At 37.8% G+C, this 24,345-nt stretch overlaps 1 protein-coding gene across 1 annotated transcript; it reads right to left on the bottom strand.

The window, feature by feature from the left end:
• Positions 1-5,193: 5,193 nt before the first annotated feature.
• On the bottom strand, positions 5,194-23,465 carry zbtb10 (zinc finger and BTB domain containing 10). Its single transcript, XM_059556591.1, has 4 exons — positions 22,338-23,465; positions 15,560-16,481; positions 9,399-9,574; positions 5,194-8,022 (listed from the first exon to the last, which is right to left on the bottom strand). The coding sequence occupies exons 1-4, from the start codon at positions 22,971-22,973 to the stop codon at positions 7,723-7,725; spliced, it is 2,034 nt and encodes a 677-aa protein (XP_059412574.1). The 5' UTR covers positions 22,974-23,465; the 3' UTR covers positions 5,194-7,722.
• Positions 23,466-24,345: the final 880 nt, after the last annotated feature.

The raw sequence follows: 24,345 nt of genomic DNA, 5'->3' as shown, positions 1-24,345 counted from the left end.
TCACCTTTAAGGACGAGGTCCTCAGAAATATTCATAAAAAATGTAAATAATATTTGATAATATGTAAATATAAATGTATAAATTATCTAGTAATATATTTGCACATTTTATGTGTGTGTACATACAGACTACCGGTCAAAACATTTAAAACAAAAACATTTTTTTGAAAGAAGTCTTTAATTTTCACGAAAGTTACATTTATTTGATTAAGAATACAGTATTAAAAATACAAATATTATTAGAATTTAAAATAATTGTTTTCTATTTAAATATATTTTAAAATGTAATTTATTTCTGTGATGCAAAGCTGAATTTTCAGCATCACTACTCTAGTCTTTAGACTCTCGTGATCTTTAAGAAATCATCCTAATATGCTTGTTTTAAATTGTAATAATATTTTAAAATGTAACTAATTGCACTGTATTTTTTGATCAAATAAAAAACAATTGCAATTTATGATTTAATTGTTACAAAATAATTATATTTACATTTTTAACAATTTGTAAACGTGAAAAAATTAAATTACATCATTTTATATATATATATATATATATATATATATATATATATATATATATATATATATAAATTATTTATTATTTATTTTAATTATATAATTATTAAATTCTTTTTTATTATTAGAATAAAAATAAATAAGTTAAAATAAGTTTAAATGTATTTAGCATTAACATTTCTTTCTGCTTTCTTAAGACTGAACTGTAATCATGGGATTTATCACAATTATGTTTTCCTTTTTATCCTAGTTTGACTACCTAGTAGTTAACCAAGTGGTTATCAGTCTTACTTTCTGGACTAAAATTACACCAATCTAACTTTTTTTTTTTTTTTTGTAACTCACTTAAAAAAAAAAAGACAGTTTATGCAACCGTCCACATATTTGGGGGCCAGTGGCAATAAGAAGCCATGGAAACTGGACTGATTTGTGTTTATATGTGTGTTGTTTGTGACCATTGCAGGCACTGGAGTCATCTGAAGTGTGTGTGAGGTGTCAGCATCACTCCTGTCCTTGACTTCATGTTGAGTTGGGAAAACAGGGCTGGAATAAAAGGGTGCGGGGGAGGAGGCGGTGTGGATTGAGCGAACTTGACAACTTTATTTCCTCCTTTTTCACATGCTAATGCCCCCAGTGTGCCAGTGCAGGGGAGAGACGGCTCTTCAAAACTGACCCCCGTGATTCACAATACTGAACATCATTCCAGCGTGTGAACCGAAGCCGCTTTTGTGAAACAGGCCAAGAAATTCCTCCCAAGCGAATATATAACAGACAGATCTCTCACATCGCACACATCTTTTCTCACAAAAGCAGTCCATGGAAAAGAAATGAAACAGCAGCATTCATGATTCCTCATGTGTCACATGGAAGAGACTGTCCGATGATATTCCTGCTGAACACAGCAAATTCAGCTGTTGTCATCAAACTCACAATTAAACAAGACACATTCAGAACAGTATGCTTAGAAGCTCATTTCCACCAGAAAATCATGCTTTGGTAAATCTAAATTATGACATGAAAAGTCTTAATAATGTCATCAAAGATAATGAGGTTAAAAGTGGAAATCTTGGAATAAAACTGCTGAAAAGATGACGTATAAAGGTCTTATTTAAACTTTTGATCTACTTTTCACTTTTCATGTCATTATTTAAACTGTTTATCTTATTATTTCCATGTTTTGTTTCATGCTTTTCACTTTTTTGTCACAATTTCCACTTAATTTTTTCTCACAATTTCCAATTTCCTCATAATTTTTAGCACCAGGCTGTTTCATTGTTATATTATAAAAATAAAAAAAATTAGGGTGAGTCATAGAACAAGGAATGTATAATATTTAAATAAATGATAAAACTTTTGAAATTTTAACATAACATTTAGATTTTACCATAATAATATTTAGACTTATCTCATAATTTTCACTTTTTATCTCATAATTTCCCCCTTTATTTAACGATATCTACTTTTAATCATAATTATGAGTTAATATCTCAAACGTTTTTTTTTGTCTCATAATGTATCTAGTAACTTCTAAGTTGCTTATTAATGTGTAAACCCCATTATGAAATATTAACAAGCAGTTTCACTACAAGTTATATTATAAAAATTACATACAGTACATGGTGTGAGTCACAGAAAATGAGGTGGAGAGTGTATAACGTTCAAATGATGTTCATATTGTGATGCAGCTGTTACAGATATTGCGTCAAAACAGCATGCTTATTGTATCCATGATTATTAATCAATGCAATTAATTTTTAACTCTAGTCTGACCCTTAAAATGAATTTTATTGGTGTGAGCTAATATACAGAATATTAGCTCACATATTATATGATAGAAGTTGATACAGTCATATTAAATTATATTGACTTGACTATATGTTCAACATATATATATATATATAGCATATTTTAAACTAAAAAAAAATTAACCATGGACCACTTCATGTGGTCACATACATTATTTTATTATTTAACATCACCAAATCAACCTAAATACATATGCTGTAGGTTACACACACACAAACAGACTTGTTGATCAGATCAGGTTGAAAGCTAACATTTTCATGTAGGAGGTGGAGAAATGTGTAATGATTAATGTTTTATTCATTACACAAAGGAATCTGCATAATGCATAACCCCTGAAGTCCCCAAAATCCCAGCACCCATGAGCCTAAGTGCTCCAGCTGAGATTGTTCTTCAAGTTAACACCTGCGATCCATCCCTCCTGGATCTGACGGCATGGGAGGTCCCGGCGATAATCTCTGCACATACCTGAGTCTCAGCCCCGTCCTCTATCTGACCTCACCAGCTCCTGTGAAACTATGCCGTCACAGAGGACACAACCGCATGCAACAGGAGACACAAAAGAGCAAGCATTCAGTCCTGCCCTCAGTAAACGGCCGCCACAGGCCACCGCACCATTACCTGCTGCTCTTTAATTTGCCCCACCACACTTTAGAATGAAATACGACAGCAGACAAAAGCACCAGGACATATAGAGAGAGAGAGCGAACGCAACCGGTATACTGCCCAGGATCCGGTTTCAGGCGCTGACGGGCCAAGCCGGAGGGTCGGAGCATGGGAACAGGCAAAAAGAAGGTCCTGTGTCAATAAGGGACAGTGGTCGGGCACAATGGGGCCAGCTTCACACAACAGCACTGACAGACACCCACACAAAAGCAGCCATCCATTCTCACACAGCCAGCAGAATGAGCCAGTGTGTGGCTGCCCAGGGGCATGTTTGAACAGCACACACACACACACACTGTGCATAAACAAACACACACACGTATACACAAACATTCACTCAAATAAATAAAACTTGGCCAAACTAACACACTTGCAAATATACTCAAAACTAGATAGATAGATAGATAGATAGATAGATAGATAGATAGATAGATAGATAGATAGATAGATAGATAGATAGATAGATAGACAGATAGACAGATAGACAGATAGATAGAACCATGTATAAGTATAACAATGTATTACACTGAACAAAAATCTATCTATCTATCTATCTATCTGTAGAAATAGATTTAACAATGTTTATTATAGATAGATGGGTATAAAACAATGTATATGAATAAATGTATAACGTTAAACTCAACTGAACTGAACACTTTTGGGGTACTGAGTGATAATGCCATAATTTAAAAACAAAATAAAGAGAACAAACTCAGAAACGTGAGCTGACGATGTGAAAGACAGTAATTGTCTGCCATCTAGTGGACAGGGATGGGACTGTATGAAGAATCAATCTATCAGACTGTCTTCAGCCTTCTGTCATCATCATTACAGAAAACAAAATGTAAACACGTAATGTAAAATCGAGGCATGTTACACCAAACAGTTTTGGCAAAATGTAGACTAAAAAAATGCTACAACTACCAATGTTCAAATAAACCATTATCAATAAATTGAGGCAGCCTACAGGTATTCTTATAATGTCTCAACAAATCTCTCTCTCTCTCTATGTGTGTGTGTGTGTGTGTGTGTGTGTGTGTGTGTAGCGAAGTTTTCGTAACAACTCTCACTACACTGCAACTTTCTTTTTGGATTATACAGTTAACTAAATTATAGTTCACGAGTCCATTGGACGAAATTGTATAAAAATATTACTTGAAAATCCTAAAGTTCTTTTTCTGTGCTTTAAATGTAAATAAGCATTAACATATTTAAATTAATTTAAATTCGTTTAAATTCATAAAACGTCTGTTGCTAAAAAATAAAATTTAACAGTACAATTTCGGGGAATGTCCACTAGATGGTAGGGCAGTGTGATACAGAAGTGATGACGGCATAGGAGATGATGAAATATGAAATACAAAATCGCGTCAAAGAACTTATGGGCCATTCTATAATTGCAGGTACATTTGGTGTCCGAAGCGTCATTTCCCCAAATGGTTATATTTTTATTTTAATATTTTGTTAATTATTGTTATGAATTACAAGATGTTACTGTCGATTTTCCTATAAAAATATATGTCCATAAATCTTGCGTCAACTCTATTACCGTACAATATTTTGCCTTTAAATTGGTGGAATTATCTCCCATAACTTTGTAAGATACAGTAAATGATGACACTTTCCCTCGCTGATAAGATCTGAAGCACTGAAAAGTGTGTGTGCTCTCTTTGAAAAATATTTTAATCTAAAAAGTTCTTATACCAGGAGTTGTTTTGAAGAACGTCAACGCTCTTACCACAACATCAAAAGGAAAACAAAATTGGGTTATTTACAGGTATTTTAATCATGATTTTATTAGTGCCATATGCTCTTTGCGTTTATGCTAGCAAGTGGATTTTTTCCTTTGACAACTTCCTCTATTTGACTGACATCACAGTTCAAAAGTAGAAAAGAGATGATGAACAGTAGTTATGTCATTTTGCCCATGTTTGCACAAATCTTGAAACAAATAAGGAAGTAAATATATCATTATGCATTATCTGGAATTACATTACTGTGAAAATCTTTAGCAAAGTTTGGTTCATGTACGTTTAGAGGAAGTGGAGATTTAATTGCCAAAGTGCAGGAAAAACACAAACCTATATAACATTAAATACAAATAATGCTAATTCATGTCAATTCACTGTGCATATACGTGATATGACAGATCCCCCTCGAGCATGCTCAAAACTTCCTCGGATTAGTGCAATAAGACAGTACAGCACAGAGAAATATCAAAGTTTTATTTTAAAATGTATAATAGAGGAACAGTAGTACAATTGAAAGAGGAGGAAAACATAGTCATCTGAAGTCTTGAAAAAACATAAGAATAACCTGATTTGATTTGTGTTTGAGGTGAGCCCGTGGCCCCGTTTGCATCACTGTAAGAGAGTTGAAAAATACATCTTTGAAACAGCTTTTACAAAATACAGCTGAAAAAAACCTTCATCTGTAGTGTTTTTTTTTCTTTCTTTTTTTGTCTGTTATGTCCATACATAGCATAAAGTCAAAGGAGTACATTAATGTGAGTTGAACAGATACACAGACAAAACAAGGAAAACAATAAACCGACATGATGGTGAACATGAAAGAGTGAAGTTTGGTGAGAATAGTGAAAGTCAGGCCGAGGTTTTAAAGCGGTTAACTGCAGCGACGTGCCATGATTTAAATCAACTAGTTAAATATCTATATATATATATTTTTTTTTTTAAATCTTTCACGTTTATAATATCCCTCCCTCCCACAGTGATCTGAAGGTAAGCATTACAAACAGGATCTTCTATACAGCTTTTAAAATAAACTTTCATCTTGAGTAAAGGGAAAGATAGACGATTTCTGTATCAGTATAGCACTTCAATTTATCCACTGCATATGAACAGAAACTCCTGCTCCTAGGAATAAACCCACAAACGATAATTCTTAAAAAATGAAATATAAAAACACAATGGATGAACAAAAACAAAACAAAACCTCAAAAGGTAGGACAAATAAAACAATATAAGCATCTAAGGGTAACGTGAATGATTGACTTTCGAATAAAAACATTTAAATCTGACGACGTACACAAGCAAGGATCTACACTAAATATTTACCTGGTTTTCTTATACATTATCTTTAACAATTAAACAACGATTTTGGTAGGACAAATAAGAATTAACAGTCTTGATTGCATTCGAGTCAATACATATATAGCATTAAATAATGAAATGTAAAAAAAAAAAAAAAAGATCAGTATGGAATAAAACAACAGTTTCAATTTATTTCCATCCAGACCGGCTTTGGGGAAATAAGAAATTATCAAACGCAGAACAGTAAGTGCCCGTCTATGTACTTCCATAGACCTTCCACTCTACATCAGCACAAGCAAAGGGTTTTCCACTCAGCAGACACACGACAGAGTCCAAATAAACGAAACCGAAATGATCGCAAATGTTACAGGGGGACTAAAACGATGTTTGGGAGTCTATTGCAAACCACCCCTTTCCATCTGCATTCTTTAAAAAAACGGTACACAGGTCGTTCAAGTGATTCAAAGTAAGCTCAGTACCACTAACCAACTCAGGAGGGTCAAGAACATCAGGTCGTTCTATCTGTACAAGTACTGCCAGTAGTTTTGACAACAACAAATGGTTTGTGTGTGTATGTGCATTTCATAGAAAAGACGTTCAAAACAGAAAAGCATACCTGATAGGCTCTATAGCGCAACAGTGTAAAATACAAAGCTGATTAGTATAACTGAGTTGAGTAGGCTTTACGATTATTAACATCATATACAGCTTGTAGGTCCAGTATTTAAAAATAATAATAAAAATAAAAAAGCGTTACAGCACCAAACGTTTCCATCATTTGGCAAAATTCAAGCTTTAAGTGAATGACAAAATGCTTATAAAGTGTTACTGTGATGCTGTGATTCAAATAAAGCTAGCAATAATATATTCCCCTTATATATATATTTTTTTCTTTCTCTGCTTTATGTTCTCTCAGCATTTTCAGTAGTTTTGTGTCCTGCGAAAAAATCTTGGTGTGCGTTCTGCTTGGCACGATCTAACAGCCCCATATAACTTAATCATAAATATGGCTGTGGTCAATTAGAGTCACAAAACAGATTTTTGGTTCCAAGATTTGTGCAGGGAAAAGGAAAATATATATATTTAGATATTTCATAAAATTTCATGACAACATTTACCTAGGAAGGTAATACACACACGAAACAAAAAAAGAAAAAATCTTCCTGTAAGCGGAATTTCTATAATGCTCCTTCTTTGTTGAGCTCCTCCTCTGAGCAATATACGATCAGGTCTGTCAGGAAGCGCAGTTATGAACTGAAAATAAGCAGACGTACGTAAAAAAAAAAAAAAATAAAAAATCTAATTCTATCAATTTCATAAGACTATAATATCTTTCTCCATAAATTAAATAATTAATATTTCTTTTAATATGATTGGCCTATTATAACTCAAAAACGCTGTACACCCTCATCCCCTACAAAAGAAAAAAAAAATACATCACAGAAAAACCTGATTTTGTTTTGTTATATATCATTATACCTCTTTCTCTGCCAGGCACACGGCCCAGACTCTGATACATAGAGCAATCTTTAAATATTGGAGTCCCTCTCTAACAAAGCTATAGATCTCTTTGACATAACTTCACGTGCAACAAAGAGGTTTGATAGCACTTTGGAATTGTTGATTGTTTCCCAGCTATTTTTTTTTTCTTTGCGTTTTGATTCGTTTCTCTACCAGGTTATGTCTAAATTAGTCCTTCTCGGGGGTGGCACCCGCATCACCCTCGCAGTTGGATTGGTCAATCTCATTGGGCTCCTCCCCTTCCGCCTCCATGTCCTCGTCTCCCTCTCCGGCCTCGTCGAAGTCTTCGTCGCGGACGAATTCCAGGTCCTGCATGCCCTCCAGACCCTCCTGCGTGCCTTGGTGGGAGTCGGCGCACTCCACGCACACGCCGTAGCGCCGAGAGCCATGCCGTATGCCCACGCTGGCCGCCAACATGAAGATCTTCTTGCATACCATACACTTGTATTTCTTATCCTTTTTGTGAACCTGCAAATTAATGTAATGGAGAGGGATATTAGTGAGTCAAGAAAGATAACATTAGTGAGTATTGCAATGATTGTGAATGAAATCAGCCTGTAGGTGAATATTGTAAAACCTGTCAGGAATGTCCATCATGTCACTCCAAAATCAAAGGACTTAAATAAAGACATTATATTATGCAAGGAGATTTTTTAAGGAACGCAAACATAATTAAGCATTTCCATTGGGGAATTGTCATTAGCGTAATGCAAATAAAATATGCATAAATAAAATAAATGTATATTATATACTGTGTATTATATGCAATTATGACATATATAAATGTATGTGTAAATACAAAAAGTAAATGAAAAAGTCATATTAAATAAAAACAAAAATTCAACAAATCCTTGATTGCATTTTGCCTGTGGCAAGAAGCTGGCAAAATACCAAAAATGGTGCTTTTCACTGTTATCATGTACATGAGAGGACCGTCTCAAAATCCATCTCTGCATATTGCTGTGAGTTTGCATTTATTATAACCTCTAAGATAACTTGTTCATCATGATTTAAAAAAAAAATGTAAAAAAATTAAACCTTCACTCGGTTTACACTGTTTTGTCTGCATATTCAAGAAATAACATTGGCTGTAGCATTTTTTTTAATAAAGAAATGGCCAAATATTAAAGACAAAGTGGAGATTTGAATTAAATGTTGTTTAGTCAATATCAAACAAGGATTAGATCAAGCTGTAAAGTGTAAAAACAACTGTCAGGCCATTGGTGCCCTCTGCAGGCATTTGTTGTAATGCGTAAAGTAGGTTAGCTTATAAAACATTATTTGTTTTAACAGTTTTAATTGTTTCAATAAAACCATATAATTACTTGGTTTTGATACTTTATTTTAACTTATTATTATAGTGTCATTGCTATTATATATGTATTTTAGTAATCTTAAAAGCTATTTTCCGCTTCTTTCTATAATCAACTGATTACTTCATTATCAAAATCGTTAGTGACAGCCTTATAACAAAGATATTTAAAATGTATGTAATATAAAACAACAGAAATATTAATATTAATAGATTTCAAAGGTTTATATATTTCAAATGTTTTTATATATATATTCATTTATAAGTGTAATTTCATATAATTATAATTCATTATTATTAAATTATAATGAAATTGTATACTTTATAAACAATATGTATGCAGATTTCTTAAAAGATTTCTTTGGGGGGGGGGGGGGGGGGGGTAAATATGGAGGAAAATATGCTCAACTGTTATGAAAGTTGTCCCATTGTAAAAGTACGTAGTGGTTTAAAAATATGCTTGATAAATGATTCTATAGATGTTAGGGTGAAATGTTTTGAGACACTATAGACACTTGTGCTTCTGTCTTACCAGGGAATGTCTCTTGACGTGTTCTCGGCGAGTGAACAGCTTCCCGCAGATGTCGCAGCTGAAGGAGCGCACGCCCGAGTGGATGATCAGGTGTCTCTTTAGTGTTCGCCGGTGCTTGGCTATGTAGTTACAGTGGGGACACTTCAGCTTATTGAGGGCGTTATCAGGTGCTTCGCCTAGGAGAAACCACACAAACAAATAGATTCTCAGCACTTTCCACACCGGTTCCTGAGATATAAACAATTCAGCTTGAGATCTGCCAAGCCAGCAGATGCAGTTCATCTTGTCAGAGGCAGAATACTCTCAATTGGCATTATCAACTCTAATAGTCAGTTTGGTGACACGTGACATACAAAAAGTGGCTTTGTGTGGCTAAGGCGCAGAAAATGTGTGTGTATAAGCGCCTGTATGTACCCTCAGTGTCACCCTCACATAAAAAAAATAAAAAAATAAATGCTGTGAAAATGTGCTAGTTGCTATGGAAACCACATGCCAGAAGCCATAACTATATTAGTCTAATGTGATTTTGTACTGATAAACAAGCTGTATACTCTAAGCTGGAACTCTTTCCTTCTAGCCACCATTCTTCTACACAAATATACAACCAGAAACAGCCTAATTGTTTATCTTGGAGAAACTACTGTATAGTGTGTATAAATTGCAATCTCTGCTTTTTGCTTCTGAAAGGATTCAACCCAACACTCAAGCTCTCTTGGGAGCAGTATCTTGTGACAATTAGACCGGAGCTGCCTGTACTACAGCATGTGGGATTGGGGGGTGGGATCTAGCTTTGTTTGAGCCAAAATGGGCAAAACAAAGGGTCGTCAAGCAGGTTTCCAAAGGGGTGACGGGAGCCAGTTCACCTGGGAATTCAATCAAGGCTCTAAGCACCACCTTGCGGGCTAAAGAAGGCCCGACAGCAGCTGTGCCATTCGTCTGAGTCGAAAGGCTTGAAATTAAAGTTCAATCTGTTACTACGGGCTTGTTGGTTCTTAAAATGGTTAACGATTAACTTGGATTCTCAATGGCCAGGCCTGAGTCATAAGACTGTGCTAATTTGGCAAGACTCTTCTCGCTGGGAAACTCGGAGTAGGCTGGACAAGACTTGCTAGGCCAGATCTGAGAGATTGGTGGTAAGTGGGCTCAAGGTTTTAACCGACCCCACCCTGTAAGTGCTAAGAATGACCTCAACCCCCTAAGAAAACAGGCCTGAAATACACTCAATTACAGAAGTACATAAATGCTTATAGCTAGTAGCTACACATCGTTGTCCAAAAAGTGACTAAATGCAAGCACGTGTTTGCAGGCATGAGCACTAAATAACTACACTTGAAGAAAACAATCCCTCCCTCTGAGTACTGACGTTTGCAACACACTGCTGAGGTATTCAATAAATGTTGCTGAGTTTTCCAGCCTTAAAGGGATAATTCTCCCAAAAATGAAAAATCTGCAATTAACCCTCTGGAGACGATTAACGCGTATACGCGTTATGAGGCATTTTCTCCTGATAACCCCGAAAAGAACTTAAATTACACTTTCAGTTTTGATCGTACAGATAAGAGCAATACATCAATCGAATCTGTAAAGGGTCTACTTTTTTTTGTATACAGACATAATAACAAAAACTTTGTGCATTTATAAAATAAAGATAACAAACAAGGTGTGCTGTCTGCAGCCTTTGTCTGCGCTGATCTTCATTTAGACACGCATCATTAAAATGAACTGTAACTCCGTGAATACTCAACGAAGAGACATGAGAGATATATCTATAGAAAGTCTGACATGTCTACTTTTAAACTAAACAAGTGCTACCGAAAACAGATATTCTGTGATAAAGTAATCCATATGAAAACAACGCAATGTCCGTTTTTCACGTCTCCCTTCATTATCTTCTAATGCGACCAAGCCCCCGCGCTGAATGCTCTATTCAGATTCTAATGTTTCACTGAAGCGCGCGGCTTGAATACGCCCACACAACAGAAGACAATGCAGCCAGACTGTTCTTCAAGTTTTTTTTATTTTATTTTACTGTTTGCTTCGCGATGAGAGGAATAAGACATAATTCACCCCAAAAAGATGTGATGTGGATTACCTCAGGACTCGCAAGTGAATATTAAATTATGTTGTGGAATAATTAAATATATTCTAAATAAACTACAAACATAAAATTATATAGATTTATTTTGTCCTCACATTCTATCTTGTAACTCTTCCCTCTCTCAGTCACACGCCTGACTGAAAGGCTAATTATGCAGTTCATTATGCGGGCTCCAGAGCCGTGTGAGGGACGTTTTATTACAGATGCACGTACTTTATTTCATGTCTTCTGAAGTGTTAACAACAAACACCCACTTACCCCCATTGAAAGGCTTGGAAGAGCAAGGACAATTTTTTATATAACTCTGATTGGATTATTCTGAAAGAGGAAAGTCACACACACCTAGGATGCTTCGAGGTTGAGTAGAAGATGGACGAATTTTCATTCTGGACGAATTTTCATTCTTTAAACGTGGTAGTTCAGTTGCGGTCTATGCAGGGTCAGAAAGCTCTCAGATTTCAACAAAAATATCTTTTTTTTTTAATAAGTTTGTGTTATGAAGATGAACGAAGGTCGGGTTTGGAATGACATGATAGTGAGTAATTAACTGCAGAGTTTTCATATTTGGGTGAACTATCCCATTAAAGCTAATTCACAAGGACAATAATTATAATAATTAAGGCATAGTTTTAAATTTTGTTCAAAATTGTAAAAGTATAGCACAGTCCATACCTCAACTACAATGACAACAGAACAGTTGATTTTTTTTTCCAGTTGATGAACAAGATGAACATCATCAGCCAATCAAAATGCCTCCTGCTTTAAAGAGCTTGAGCATTTAAAATGGTAGAGGACCATACTTATAAGGTTATTGTGAGTGGGTGTGGACGCTAATATAGTTATCGATTTTAGTGTGAACAGGCCTTTACTGCTCTCATACATCAGGGATGAATCCTTGATAATTTCACACCATGTGTGTCTATTTGTAAAGATCATGACTTTGCGTAAGGCAGCAACTGTTAATGTGTGTGTGTGTGTGTGTGTGGGGGTGTGTGGAGGAGATATGATGTGTAAATATATTGGAGAAGCCCTAACAGCGGATCATCTTACACACTGTGGATTAGCAGGCAGGCAGGCCAAAGCCGTCAGATCCCATTGTAAGTGCCTCTGTAGTGGGTCCACTCTGCATGGGTCAATATTTGGAATGGCAGAGATAGTTGGGCTGTATTAGCAGGATTAGGGCGGACGGCCCCTGGCAGCGCTGCACCTCGGAAGAGGGAATCGGGGGTAGTGTGTGTGCGCATGTGTGTGTCACTGCTGAAGATCAACAATTCAACTGTCTTGTTTGGAAAGAACTCAAGCATTTATAGTGACGGATCCTGCTGCATGATGTGTGAGACAGAACTCATCCAAGTGCAACAAAGTTATATCGAAAAGTAATCTGTCCGTTCACACCAAAAGTGAAAATGATACATGACGTGACACCAGTGTTGTTATTGTTAACTAAAACTATTATTATTAGTTGAAATATTAAATGTGTATTAAATTATAAATATTAGACCAATTAAAACTTTGATTAAAAATGTATTAATTAAAATGTAATTAAAAATGTATAATTAAAATTTAGAAATGCTTCCTTGACAACTAACTGAAATAAATCTTAAGTACTAAAAATACATTTTAAAGTACTAAAATTACTAAAACTGAAAGATATAGAAGAAATAAAAAAGACCAATATGGACTTTTGGGGTACAAAGGTGTACAATTTGAAATGGTACCACCCCAGTGACAGCTTCTGTACATTCATTTTCTTGAGAGTGTGCAAAAATAAAAGCCAATTCTAATTATTAATAAATGCTATGAATTAGTATAGAAGAAATACTAATATAACAATGTAACTGCCGCTAATTAAAACATATCTATTGTAGAACTATCTAGATATATACACAGCAAAACAATGAAATTGTGAACAATGAAATTGAAACAGAGGGCAGAGCTACCCATGATTCTTATAATATAATTATTATAAATGTAACATGTTTATTATACACTACGACTGCTTATAAAAATCTATTACATATTACAAATGATTTCAAAAGTTGAAATTATTAGTTTATTATTGAAATACATTACGTATAAAATTGTAATAATTGTATTTTTTTTTTTTTAAGTGATCATGCTATATTTACGTAATAAACTTACAGGGTTTAAGCAATAAGCAACATTCCCTTTCACGAAAAAAAGCCCAATGTGTGAAAAAGGAAGTGGGTAGTCAACATGGACGCAAGTACACAGGCGAGTACGCAAGCATATGTAGGCATGTTCAGGCAAACACAGTGACACACACATGCCTTGCAGGTGTGAGCCGTCAGCTCGGCACATTTAAGTGCCCTCAGGAATATAAGCTAAGTGCATTTGAGGGCGTTTAGGAAGCCTGAGGGTAGAACATTTCCCCCGCTTTACTTCATTATCCTGCATTAGAAGTCGATGATGGCGAGAGAAAGCCTCTTCTCAGAACTGCGTCACTTAAGACATGATACTATACCACGCGCCGCTCTTCTTAATGGGGGCAGAGTTTGAAGCATGACAGCTCGGCAGGCTACAGATTACGCAGGTTTTTGTGGTATGAGGCGAAGGGAGGGCAGACTTCCTTAATAAGGGCAGAATAAAACGGACTGGTCACTCTAATAAAAAAAAAAAGAAGATGGTCTTGCGGTCTTGAGCTGCACATGGCCTGAGGACAAGCAATCATGATGCGAGACCATGGTTGGCCGACTGCCACAGCTGAAGGTTTAGACGTGTATGCGGGCGAGAACGTGCTTTCTTATTATTATTTAGTATGTAGCACATTCCCTGCTTGAAAATAAAAGATGTAACAACATATCAGCTAACGTTTTGTACATCAGCTGAGTGGAATACATTTTAGAATGACAAAATACAGGAACATCACCAGCTACAGTGTGCGAGCTGTAGAAACTCTGTTAAAATTGGCTGAGAATGTCATTTCATCTTGAGTGTACGGAAAAAATATAATGTAGAAAAAGAAATGTAAGATGGGAATATGGATTGATCGCGAAAAGTGACATTTTTGATAAAAGATTGGTTCATACATGTTAAGAAATATTATATTTGTCTTCATTATCTTGCACCGTGAAACTGACCATTAATTATTAACGACGTAAAAAGGTTAATTTTGATTCTAATGTTGACTTTTTGAGTTGTCAATATGTCTTTCAAATAACACACTTCAAATCAACAATAAAATCGGACTTGATCTATATCATAAATATAGTTTTTTTTAAAGCTCAAATAATATTAAAAACAATACATTTCAGGCCATATGTTTCAGTATACTGTATATGCAGGCTTTGATCAGGTCCTCTAGAGAATTACTGTATACAGCGTGCTGCTTTTAATTCAGTCCACAACATGTTAGACATTACATAACCACATTCAAATGTAAACAACCTAAGATCTAATCGCATTCCCAAATATGAGCCGTTTTTTCTAATAAACTTGAATGGAACTTTACAGTTGAATATAAACCATTTGCATGCTGAAAATTTGCTAAGTATGTTCTCAGCATATCAAATTCACAAACAATGCTAGTAGTACGATAACTTGGGTGTGTCTTCACTGTGTGTGTGTGTGTGTGTGTTCACTACTATGTATGTGCACTTGGATGGGTTAAATGCAGAACAAATTCCGAGTATGGGCCACCATACTTGGCCACACGTCACATCCTTTACTTCCCTTTTCCTTCCTCAAGGCAGTGTATTCTGCCTCTAACAAACACTGATTATACTACTACCAAAGCCTTTGTGTGAGTGTGAGAGAGAGGTGTCAAAGACACCACTGTCATACATGACAAACCCTAATGACAGCACTGAAGTATGCTGATGAGTCTACATAATAGGGTGGCAACATTATTCAAATAACCAAACTCCCACGACCTGAAAGAGCTCAATAGACACTTCCAGCACACAAGGAAATGAAAGCATTCTTTTATTTTAAACTTGCTGGGTGTGTTTTTAATGACACATAATTTGGTTATGACTGATGATTTGTATTGTACTCCATTATGGCGCCTGAACAGAAGAGAAAGGCATGATGGGTAACGTACCGGCATTCTCTGATAGGTAAGAGAAGTCCTCTCTGGTGTAGGAGGCAGACGGTTGGATGAACATGCCCTCGTCAAAACCCTCTTCTGGCTCAGGTGGGATGTTGTAGACGAAGCGCTTGGCGGCCTGTTTTTTCCGCCTTCCGCTGCCCGGCTCTGGATGCGCCTCTCTCTTGACGGCGACCCCAGTGCCAGGATGCGGCTCGTTCCAGACGAACACCGGCCCCGGACCCTGTGGCTCCATCTCTGTAGACTCTGACGAGTTCTCTCCACCCCAACCAGAGCTTCCCAAAGCGCAGCCTTCTCCACCGGACACCTCTATATCACTGGGTTCATCCTTCACTTGACCACTGGCCTTGATGGACAGCTTGGACAGGATGCTGGTGGCCCAGAAGTTGCTGGGCTTCTTGTCAGCACTCTGGCAGTCTTTCGCCACTGTCCGCCGCTTGTTGTAGTCGACCACCACAGAATCAGGGGCTTCCTGCTTGATGCTGATGTTGAGGGCGTCTTTGATGAAGGCTCGACAGGACTGGACCACCTCGGTCATCTGGAGGTAACTCGCCACGGACATCACCTCGATGGCATTCTGGCTGGTGAGCAAGAGGTTGCCGGAGTACAGGAAGTCCAGGATGACGGAGAAGCCCTGCACGGCGGCCACGTCCAAGTGCGTGATGGTAGTTTGGTCACAGTTCTCACTCTTCGTCAGGCAGTAGAGGGTCTTGAAGTAGCGGCTCCCAGCAACCAGGATGTTTTTGTGTGCCTTGAACACCTGGTCGCCCACTACGATGTTGACGTCGCAGAGGATGCCGCTCTTGCGCTGCTTATCCAGCTCCTGCAGCAGCTGGTAGCAGTACGAGTTCTCATTGGGCTTGTTTCTATAGTCCTCCACCTCTGGGCCCTCCGCGTCCTCTGGCCTTTCCATTTCCTAGTGGAGTGACAACAAACAAAAATGACAACCAGCATCAGTCTACAGTGTAAACATAAGGTGAAGGGCAGGTGTACGGTGACAACTTTGACTAGAGAACTGGTTGAACAGGCTCAAAAGCTGCAATACTGTGGGAACTATAACAGCGGTAAACCCCCCGCTCACAGGATGCAATCTCCGCACCCTTGTTAATGCTCTTTAAGATGAGAAATATTTGGCCATTATCCCATCCCACCATCAGTCTCCATCATCTGCTCTCACAATTAAGAGAGAGAGAGAGAGAGAGAGAGAGAGAGAGAGAGAGAGAGAGAGAGAGAGAGAGAGAGAGAGAGAGAGAGAGAGAGAGAGAGAGAGAGAGAGACAGCTGGTACCTACAAATGGTAGTGAATCTACACAATATATTTCTGGATTGCAAAGCAGATCTCCTAATCCATGCAGAAATTTATACCACCCTACATTTTTCCCCCTCCTACCACACAGCTGGGTTTTTTGCTGGAGTAATTCAGATTAAATCTATTTCTCAGGGCGGAGGCCTTCCCAGCCCCCCTCCTCCACACTGCTGGGCTTGTCCTGTTAGATGGGGTTATTACTGTAGCCTGATCCAGCCACAGCAGGCCCAACCAGTAGTCAGAGAGCAAGAGAGAGAGAGAGAGCGCAGCCCCATTTCTTCACACAATGCAAGTCCTTTCCTCCAGGCTCATTGTTAACTATTGCTGCTTTAGTGCTACACTGAAGCTTGGTGAAGAAAGCACTTACAATTCCCTAGCACACTTACTGGTGAAGGTTGTAAAAGACTTAGAAAAACACAGCTGGAATTACAAAACCAGAGCTGGAATAAAATCCTGTCATCTTTTACTCACTCTCATGTTGTTTAAAACCTGTACAACTCATTTGAATACACACACACACACTCACACACACAAAAATATATTCTGAAACAATGTTCACGCTGCTCTTTGCAATATAATGATTTGCTGGACAAGTACGATTTTTCATGTGTTTAAAAGACATCTCTTTTAAAAATACAGTAACAACAGTAATACTGTTATTATAATTATTTTAAAATGTAATTTATTCCTGTGATGCAAAGCTGAATTTCCAGCATCATTACAGTCTTCAGTATCACATGATCCTTCAGAAATCCTCATAATATGTGGATTTGCTGCTCAATAGGCATTTCTTATTATTATCAATGTTGACAACAGCCTGTGCGCCGTTTAATATATTTGTGGGAACTGTGAAATTTTTTCATGATTATTAAAGTATTTAAAAAAAGTAAGCCTATTTGAAATAGATATCGTTTGTAACATTATAAATGTTCTCACTGTCACTTTTGATCAATTTAATGTGTTCTTTCTGAATAAAAGTATACATTTTTGGTTACTAAATATCTTATGGAAACCCACACCTCTAAATGATAGTTTATAGTGCCCAGGAACTGTCCTGTTGCTAAAATGACACCTTAAAAGTAGTCCATATGATTTGCAGGCTATTCCAAGGCTTCAGGAAACGACTACAAGTTAAAGCTTGCATGTCTAATTTTTTTTGTGTAAACTCTGTGACTCGGTTGCACTTTCATAACATTTCCCTGTTTAAGCATCCTGACCAGCAACACTGATTCAACAGATGGTACGAGTTTGGGATAGGACCTGTTCGGGATCTGTTTGACAAACAATGGAGGACGTGGGCGTGTTTGAGAAACCTGTTTGAAAACCACTTTTTTGTGTATTTCTTAGATTAAAGAGACATGACAAGCATAAATGAGAGCTGTAGTAAAAAGAGCAATTCATAATTCTTCAAAATCTCCTTTTGGGTAACACTGACATATGGAATGGCATGACGGTGCAAAGAATTTTCTTTTTTGTAAACTACTTTAAAGAAAATAAAATGTAGTTTAAATGGCAGCAGTGTTGAGTTCAGACTGATCGAGTTGGAGAAACAAGGGTGTTAGATGAGAATGAACGTCCGTTTTTGGTGTCACAATGTCCCCACTATTGTTCGCCTCTGTCTATCCAGAGAGAGCCTGATTGTGGGCCAAGTCAAGCTACGGAGAGAGGACAGATGAGGTGGCAGTTGTCAGTCGAAAGCGGGTGTCAGGACATGCTAGCCCAGACTTAACCTCTTTTTCTTTCTCTGTCGTTCTCTCATGTACACTCACACACAATTCATCCTTTCTCCAGATGTGCCACGTGTATACGTATGCAACAGAACAGATGTTTTTCGAAGATTCCCCCCATTAAACCCTGTCAAAATGAGTCTGTGGTGACACTTTGACATTTGGCATAGTCTTTTTGTTAATTGAATGTTTGTTATTGTTACGGTCTACAGTTGTGCTGCTAGGTCATTTGTGCCCTCTTTTTGTAAGCCATTTGGTCTGTGCAAACTGTACAACCAAACAACGAAAGGAAAAGACATTACTTTTACAATATCTATAAATGCCAAAATTATGATGTCATACGGTTGATGCTAATTGTGTTTCTCAGACACTTTTTTTATAGATTTTTTTACTCATAAAAGCTGACATGTTTGGATTTAATTTACACTACTGTTGTAAGGTTGTGGATTAGTAAGATTAAAAAGAATTAAAGAGGGCCTACTTTTATTTAGAAGGAATGGATTAAATTCTTTAATAGTGTCAGAAAAGACCATTTAGAATGTTTCAAAAGATTTACATTTCAAATAGATTCAGTTCTTTTGAATTTTTTATTCACCAAAGCATCTTGTAAAAAAAAAATGTGCAGCAAGGTTTCTGCAAAAGTGTAAAGCAGCACAACTGTTTTCAACAATAACTGTTGATAATAAAAATGTATTGTATGATAATAATAAAAATGCTCCCTGAGCTGCAAATCATCATATTAGAATGATTTCTAAAGGATCATGTGACACTGAAGAAAAGAGCAATGGCTGCTGAATATTTCCATCATAAGAAAAACATTTATATTTACATTTAAATATAAGAAACATACTGTTTTACTGTACTTCTAATCGAAAAATATTTTGAAAAAACATTTTGAAAAATGAACCGATCCAAACCTTTTAAACGTAGTGTATGTAGTAGACAAAAAAAAAAGTATCGTTCAGAATTTGACACATCAAAGAAAATAGGAAACGGTGTTTTTTTAGATTAAAACGTGTTGCACACGAAACTTGCTGTGGTTTCTCTCTCTGGTTTCCCACCCCAGACTTTCATTTTGATGCGAAACGGGAACATTATACAACCACCACCAATACCGCTGCCCTTCTCCTGCGCTGCAGTTGAACACACAGTTGCCTAAAGCTCTTCAGGCGATAAGTTGCCAACACCCATTATTCTATTGTACACTTCCAACATGTTCCATTCACCATAAACCAACAATAGCTCCCCAAAATTTAAACACATAGCCTTCAGCAACAGAGAACCATGCCTTTATCACCTTCTAGGACCACAGTGAGCATACACTACACAAGTACCATGTTAGGGGGACACAGTGCCTCAGACAACAAGGACAGATGTTTTGTTTTCCTTGCACATAGTCTTCCTGAGCTATCCCAGCCCCTCAGGCCAGCGCCTGGTCCCCTCATCCAGATGCATGAACAATGCAGCAGTGTGCTTGACCCAAGGTGTGGGAGGGGAATGCCAGGATCTGGGCCTCCCAACAAAGAGCAGGGCTCATCGATACAGAATTCCAGGGAATTCTCCCCCACCAGCACCAACAACACAACAGCCCACCCCAATACACACATATCTCACAGCAGCAGACAGTACAGGGGTGAAGGCCCTCGTCTTCATGCAGCTCACTAATAACAGAAACAGAGGGCAAATACTTTGAGGGCGACGTCTAGTCCAGAGAGTGAGGCGACCCAGATACCCTTCTTTAGGGGTAATTCAATTAGAGTAGTTCAATATAGACCAGTGAAGAAATTTAGCAAATTATTACGGACAGTTGCTGCACCAAAGAACATAATAGATCACAATTATGAAATTGGCTATTGGAGGATGTGGCCTATCAGAACAGCCTTTCTTTACTCAGAAAGCAGCCGTCCTAATGTTTCACCCAATTAGCCTTCTTTAAGACAGATACTATTCTTCCACAATCTCGTGATCTCCATGTCCACTACTCTAATTGCTGAGATGTCAATAATAAAATCACTCTTAAAAGAATTATCTTTATTTGCATCAATGATTGCATCAATAACATTTAACATCCATATTCTTTTTTGTTCAAAAAAATAACATTTCAGTGATCAGTTTTGAAAAGAAAATTTTTTGTTCTTAGTGTGAAGAACATTTTAATAATCTAAAGAACCTTCTTCCATTATGGAGAACCATTTCAGCATTGGAAAGGTTCCATGGATATTAAAGGATCTTCATGGAACCATCGACGCCAGTAACTAACCTAAACTGCATGGAACCAAAATGTTCTTTATAGTTGAAAAAGCTCATATTCAAATATTCTTTAAACTATGAAAAATTGTTATTTTCACAACTGTGAGAGTTTTTTGGGAATCCCAATATAGTTCCTCTATATGGCATCACTGTGAAAACTGCCTTTTTCACAAGAACCTTTATTTTTAAGAGTGTACTAAAACACAAATAATATATTATATATGAAAAATGCACATTTACTCTACATATTACACATCATACAGTTATACAAAAAAACTAAGTATTATAAAAAGACTGATTTTGACAGAGGAAAGTGATCAGAAAAGCGTAACAGATCTTCTGTAGCGTCTTAACCCCTCTGTTGCTAGGGAGGCGCTGGTAATCTCTCCTCCTTTCCTTCCTAATTAGTGAGGGGTATAAATTGAGTTAGTGGAACACTTTGTGTCACCCTGATTAGACTGGACACTATCATACCACACAATCCTAAGGGATTTTACTGGCAAACCAGTAACACGGCATCTTCTGGACAGCAACAGATAGGATTTAGAACATAAATCAGTCATTTTGTGGCTTGATAATGGACAGGGAATCAAAAGCATTAAAAAAAATAAATCAATAACTATTTATCTTAAGTGACATGTCTTTGCATTATATTTTTCCTTTGGATACAGAATGCAGAAGTATCAAATATAAATTACATTTCACTATTACAGTGCATTATCTCACAAAAGTGTTTCTCAGCTGCTTATATGATATGATTTATTCAAACCTAATCTTATTCTTCTCATTCTGCACATATCAGGCATTGCTGTCATTACAAGTGACATAATTCACTCTGACCCAATGTAGCAAGTCACACACACTATCTCTGGATCTTGGGGAGTCACCTAACACAATGCCTCTAATTTAGGTGCCCTAAAAGGGGAGGGTGAGATGTGCCAGAGGTCAGTTTTTACAGCGAGGGGGGTTGGGAAGGGGTGTGGCTCCCCAAAGGTAGCAGGGTCAAACCCCTTGCCATTGTGTGACCTCTGTAGCAATCAGGTTAGTAACCATGAAAACCAGGGCTGATAATTACAGTGCAGTGCAGGAAACGAGGACACACATTTTGAGACACTGTCTCACTTTTTATTTTTGGTCTGTGTAATAATAAATATCTGATTCCAAATCATGAAAATAAAGAATTATAATAATATAAAACGAGACTATAATCAGCGATTTTACGCTTTAAATCACCTAAGTTGAGGGTGTTTTAGCTCAGCTCACCGACTGACAGCGCTGATCCAGTTAGCGCACATATGCTAAGTCTATACCTGAGTCTATAGCTAACAGACCTGTTAGCTCGCTAAACGGCTTAAAAAACAGCATTCCCGCTCCTAAATAGACGGGAAAACGTCGACATTTGTTAAAAACACACCGAACAGCACTGCCCCGGTCGGCTCCGTCGCGTATCCGAGTGTCCCCGTCCCCGTTAAACCGCGGTGTGGACGTACCTGTCTGGTCGGGTCATTCCTGCCGTGCTCCGAGGACAGGTGATGTCTCAGCAGCAAGGCCCGCTTGTAATTCCGGCTGCCTTTCACTAGCTCGTCGCTGTTGTTGGTGGCGATGTTATGGCACCAGGAGCAAGACATCAGTCCTGTTTCCTGGCTGAACTTGAGCCAGGGAAACTCCTGCAGCCAGGAGGCTTGGAAGAGCGAGTGTTTCTGGAGCAGCAGCGTCTGAGGTCTCATCTCCAGCAGCGGCTTTCTGGCGGCTGCTTCCTCCACTTCTCCCGCGCTACAGTCCTTTCGGTTCACGCCGTTGCCGGTCGCCCACTTACAGCCCTCGGTTTTCACCATTAAAGCGCCTCTGTCATGATCGTTCCCCGCTGTCCAACTGCCCCCTTCCGGGTCCTCGTCCTCCTCCGGCTCCGTGCTGTCGCTCACGGACCCCGCGCCCTCGACTTTCCCCAGCGACGGTCCTTTCGCCCCCAGATCCCTGTCGTCCTCTTGATCCGGTCTGTTCCCGTTCAGATGTCGGTCTTGACAGGCCGGGGCCTCACAGCTGTGTCCTCCGACGGCGCTGGCACCGGTGACGGCTGATCCGCCTCCTCGGAACGCCAGCGACCTGCGGTTTCGCTCTCCGGACATTTTCTTCAAATAAATAACAATCTACACTTTCTCAACAAAACAAAACAAAAAATCCTATCGCGGCTCTCTTAAATAAAGTATTCTGCATGAAACGAGCCGTTTTTCCGCGCGCTGGCCTCCTGGTGAGAGTATGTAGGTTATGCGGAAATAAATAGGGGTTTTAAAGGCATAATGAATTTGAGGGTTCTGTCTGCGTCCGCGCAGGCCCCGCAGAGGTCGAATGGCAACGACTTCCCCCACAATGCATCTCGGTCCGAGGGAGGGGGAGGAGGGGGGGCTCCTGTTAAAGGAAGATGGGGGTGACGCCGAACAGCCAGGGGTCTTTTGTGTCGATTACTGCACCCATTTTCCGCATGCTTTTTCTTCTATAGAAGTACACGTCTCGAGCCAGTAAGTCCTTGTATCCCTTTCACGCCTCCCCTGCGCGTGACATTACAGACGTCGTTCCATGTTTGTCGCGCGAGTCGTGATGCTCAGGACGGGTGGGTTCGTCGCAGTTAATAAGAGCACCTGCATAGGTGTATTTCACAGGTGGTGGCTTTTTGATATCAATGTCACCTCTATGTTTTTGCGCGTTTTTATTCGTTGGTTATTTTAATAGATTTAATAATAATAATAATACTAATAATAATAATAAAACCTATTTTAACAAACATTTAATAACTTTTTTTAATTATACATTTTTTTTTACAAATGCATTGTATTGGTCTTCAATAAAAAGCAAACTAGTTTAACTGATTTAAGGTTACTTGTTTTATTGTTTAATATGTATGGCCTATATAATATAATATAACTAACACATGCACACATTTTTAGATGCATTCATTTATTTGACAAATCCTAATGTAAATAAGTAAATCCAGAAAGCTGAAAAACTTTGAGTCAATTTAAATGCATGCGTTAATTAATTGCTGCATTGAAATACGTCATTGATATGTTCATTTCTCTTTTCCAATCACCTTGAATTTTTTTACCGATGAAGAAAATCGTGTTATAACCCATACAACTGAGTTAAAACTACCAATATTATTTTGATAGATTCAATAGACAATCGACTTAATAAAACATAAAACAGCAGTTCTTACAGCATAATGCTGATGCTGAAAACAATTTTATAGCTATAAAAAAAGTGTTTACGATCATTTTTTTTGTATTGTCGAATAGCAGCATATGTGGAGGTATGAAAAAGGTTCCAAAACAAAACACGAATATTATGTAAATGGTTTAAAATATATTTTAGTGTAGGATTTTTAATCCTGTCACCCAGTGGGTGGCGTAATTTCCTACAGCACCAACATGATAGTCGATTTATAAACCAGCAATAAGCGCCTCATACTGCTTCCTCTGGGCCTGTCTTGTTTAGCTATAGGTA

The sequence above is a fragment of the Carassius carassius genome, chromosome 8 (genome assembly GCF_963082965.1).
Source record: "Carassius carassius chromosome 8, fCarCar2.1, whole genome shotgun sequence".
NCBI lineage: Eukaryota > Metazoa > Chordata > Actinopteri > Cypriniformes > Cyprinidae > Carassius > Carassius carassius.
The sequence above is the reverse complement of the archived record's forward strand: the minus strand, read 5'-3'. Positions and strand labels throughout refer to the sequence as shown.

Coding starts and splice junctions, on each gene's coding strand:
- zbtb10 (XM_059556591.1), bottom strand. CDS start 22,973: ATGTCCGGAGAGCGAAACCGCAGGTCGCTGGCGTTCCGAGGAGGCGGA. Junction 9,575..15,559: donor TTACCTATCAGAGAATGCCG/GTACGTTACCCA, acceptor GGTTTCTCCTAG/GCGAAGCACCTGATAACGCC. Junction 8,023..9,398: donor ACGTCAAGAGACATTCCCTG/GTAAGACAGAAG, acceptor ATTAATTTGCAG/GTTCACAAAAAGGATAAGAA.